At 70.9% G+C, this 299-nt stretch overlaps 1 protein-coding gene across 1 annotated transcript in view; it reads right to left on the bottom strand.

Annotated features, from left to right (window-relative positions):
* The window catches only part of ISYNA1 (inositol-3-phosphate synthase 1), a 3,908-nt gene extending 3,775 nt beyond the window's left edge, over window positions 1-133 (bottom strand). The window contains exon 1 of the mRNA XM_006028845.3: window positions 8-133. Coding sequence (XP_006028907.1) covers window positions 8-38 — 31 coding nt within the window. The 5' untranslated portion in view covers window positions 39-133. The remainder of the gene's footprint in view (window positions 1-7) is intronic.
* Window positions 134-299: the final 166 nt, after the last annotated feature.

Genomic DNA, 299 nt, shown 5'->3' with positions numbered 1-299 from the left:
CTCCTACCGTCAAAGACGATGTCGTTGGGGTGCACCATGGGCAGCAGGTCCCGGAAGGGCACGTGGACGTCGCCAGCGGGGCCGGAGCCCAGGCAGCCGGTGGAGGCTTGCAGCAGGGAGCCGTAGTAATTGGCATGCTGAGGTGGGGGGCAGAGCACGTCAGCTGTGCCGAGCTGCCCGTGCCCGGGGTGCCCCCCGCCCTCTGCACGTGGACGTAATGGAGGAGACGGCACTGGGCTGGCTGGGGCCTGGGCGCAGGGCAGATCGGAGCCCCGCCTGCCCAGCAGCGGCTGGGGCAG

The sequence above is a fragment of the Alligator sinensis genome, unplaced genomic scaffold (genome assembly GCF_000455745.1).
Source record: "Alligator sinensis unplaced genomic scaffold, ASM45574v1 scaffold1354_1, whole genome shotgun sequence".
Classification (NCBI taxonomy): Eukaryota; Metazoa; Chordata; order Crocodylia; family Alligatoridae; genus Alligator; species Alligator sinensis.
The sequence above is the reverse complement of the archived record's forward strand: the minus strand, read 5'-3'. Positions and strand labels throughout refer to the sequence as shown.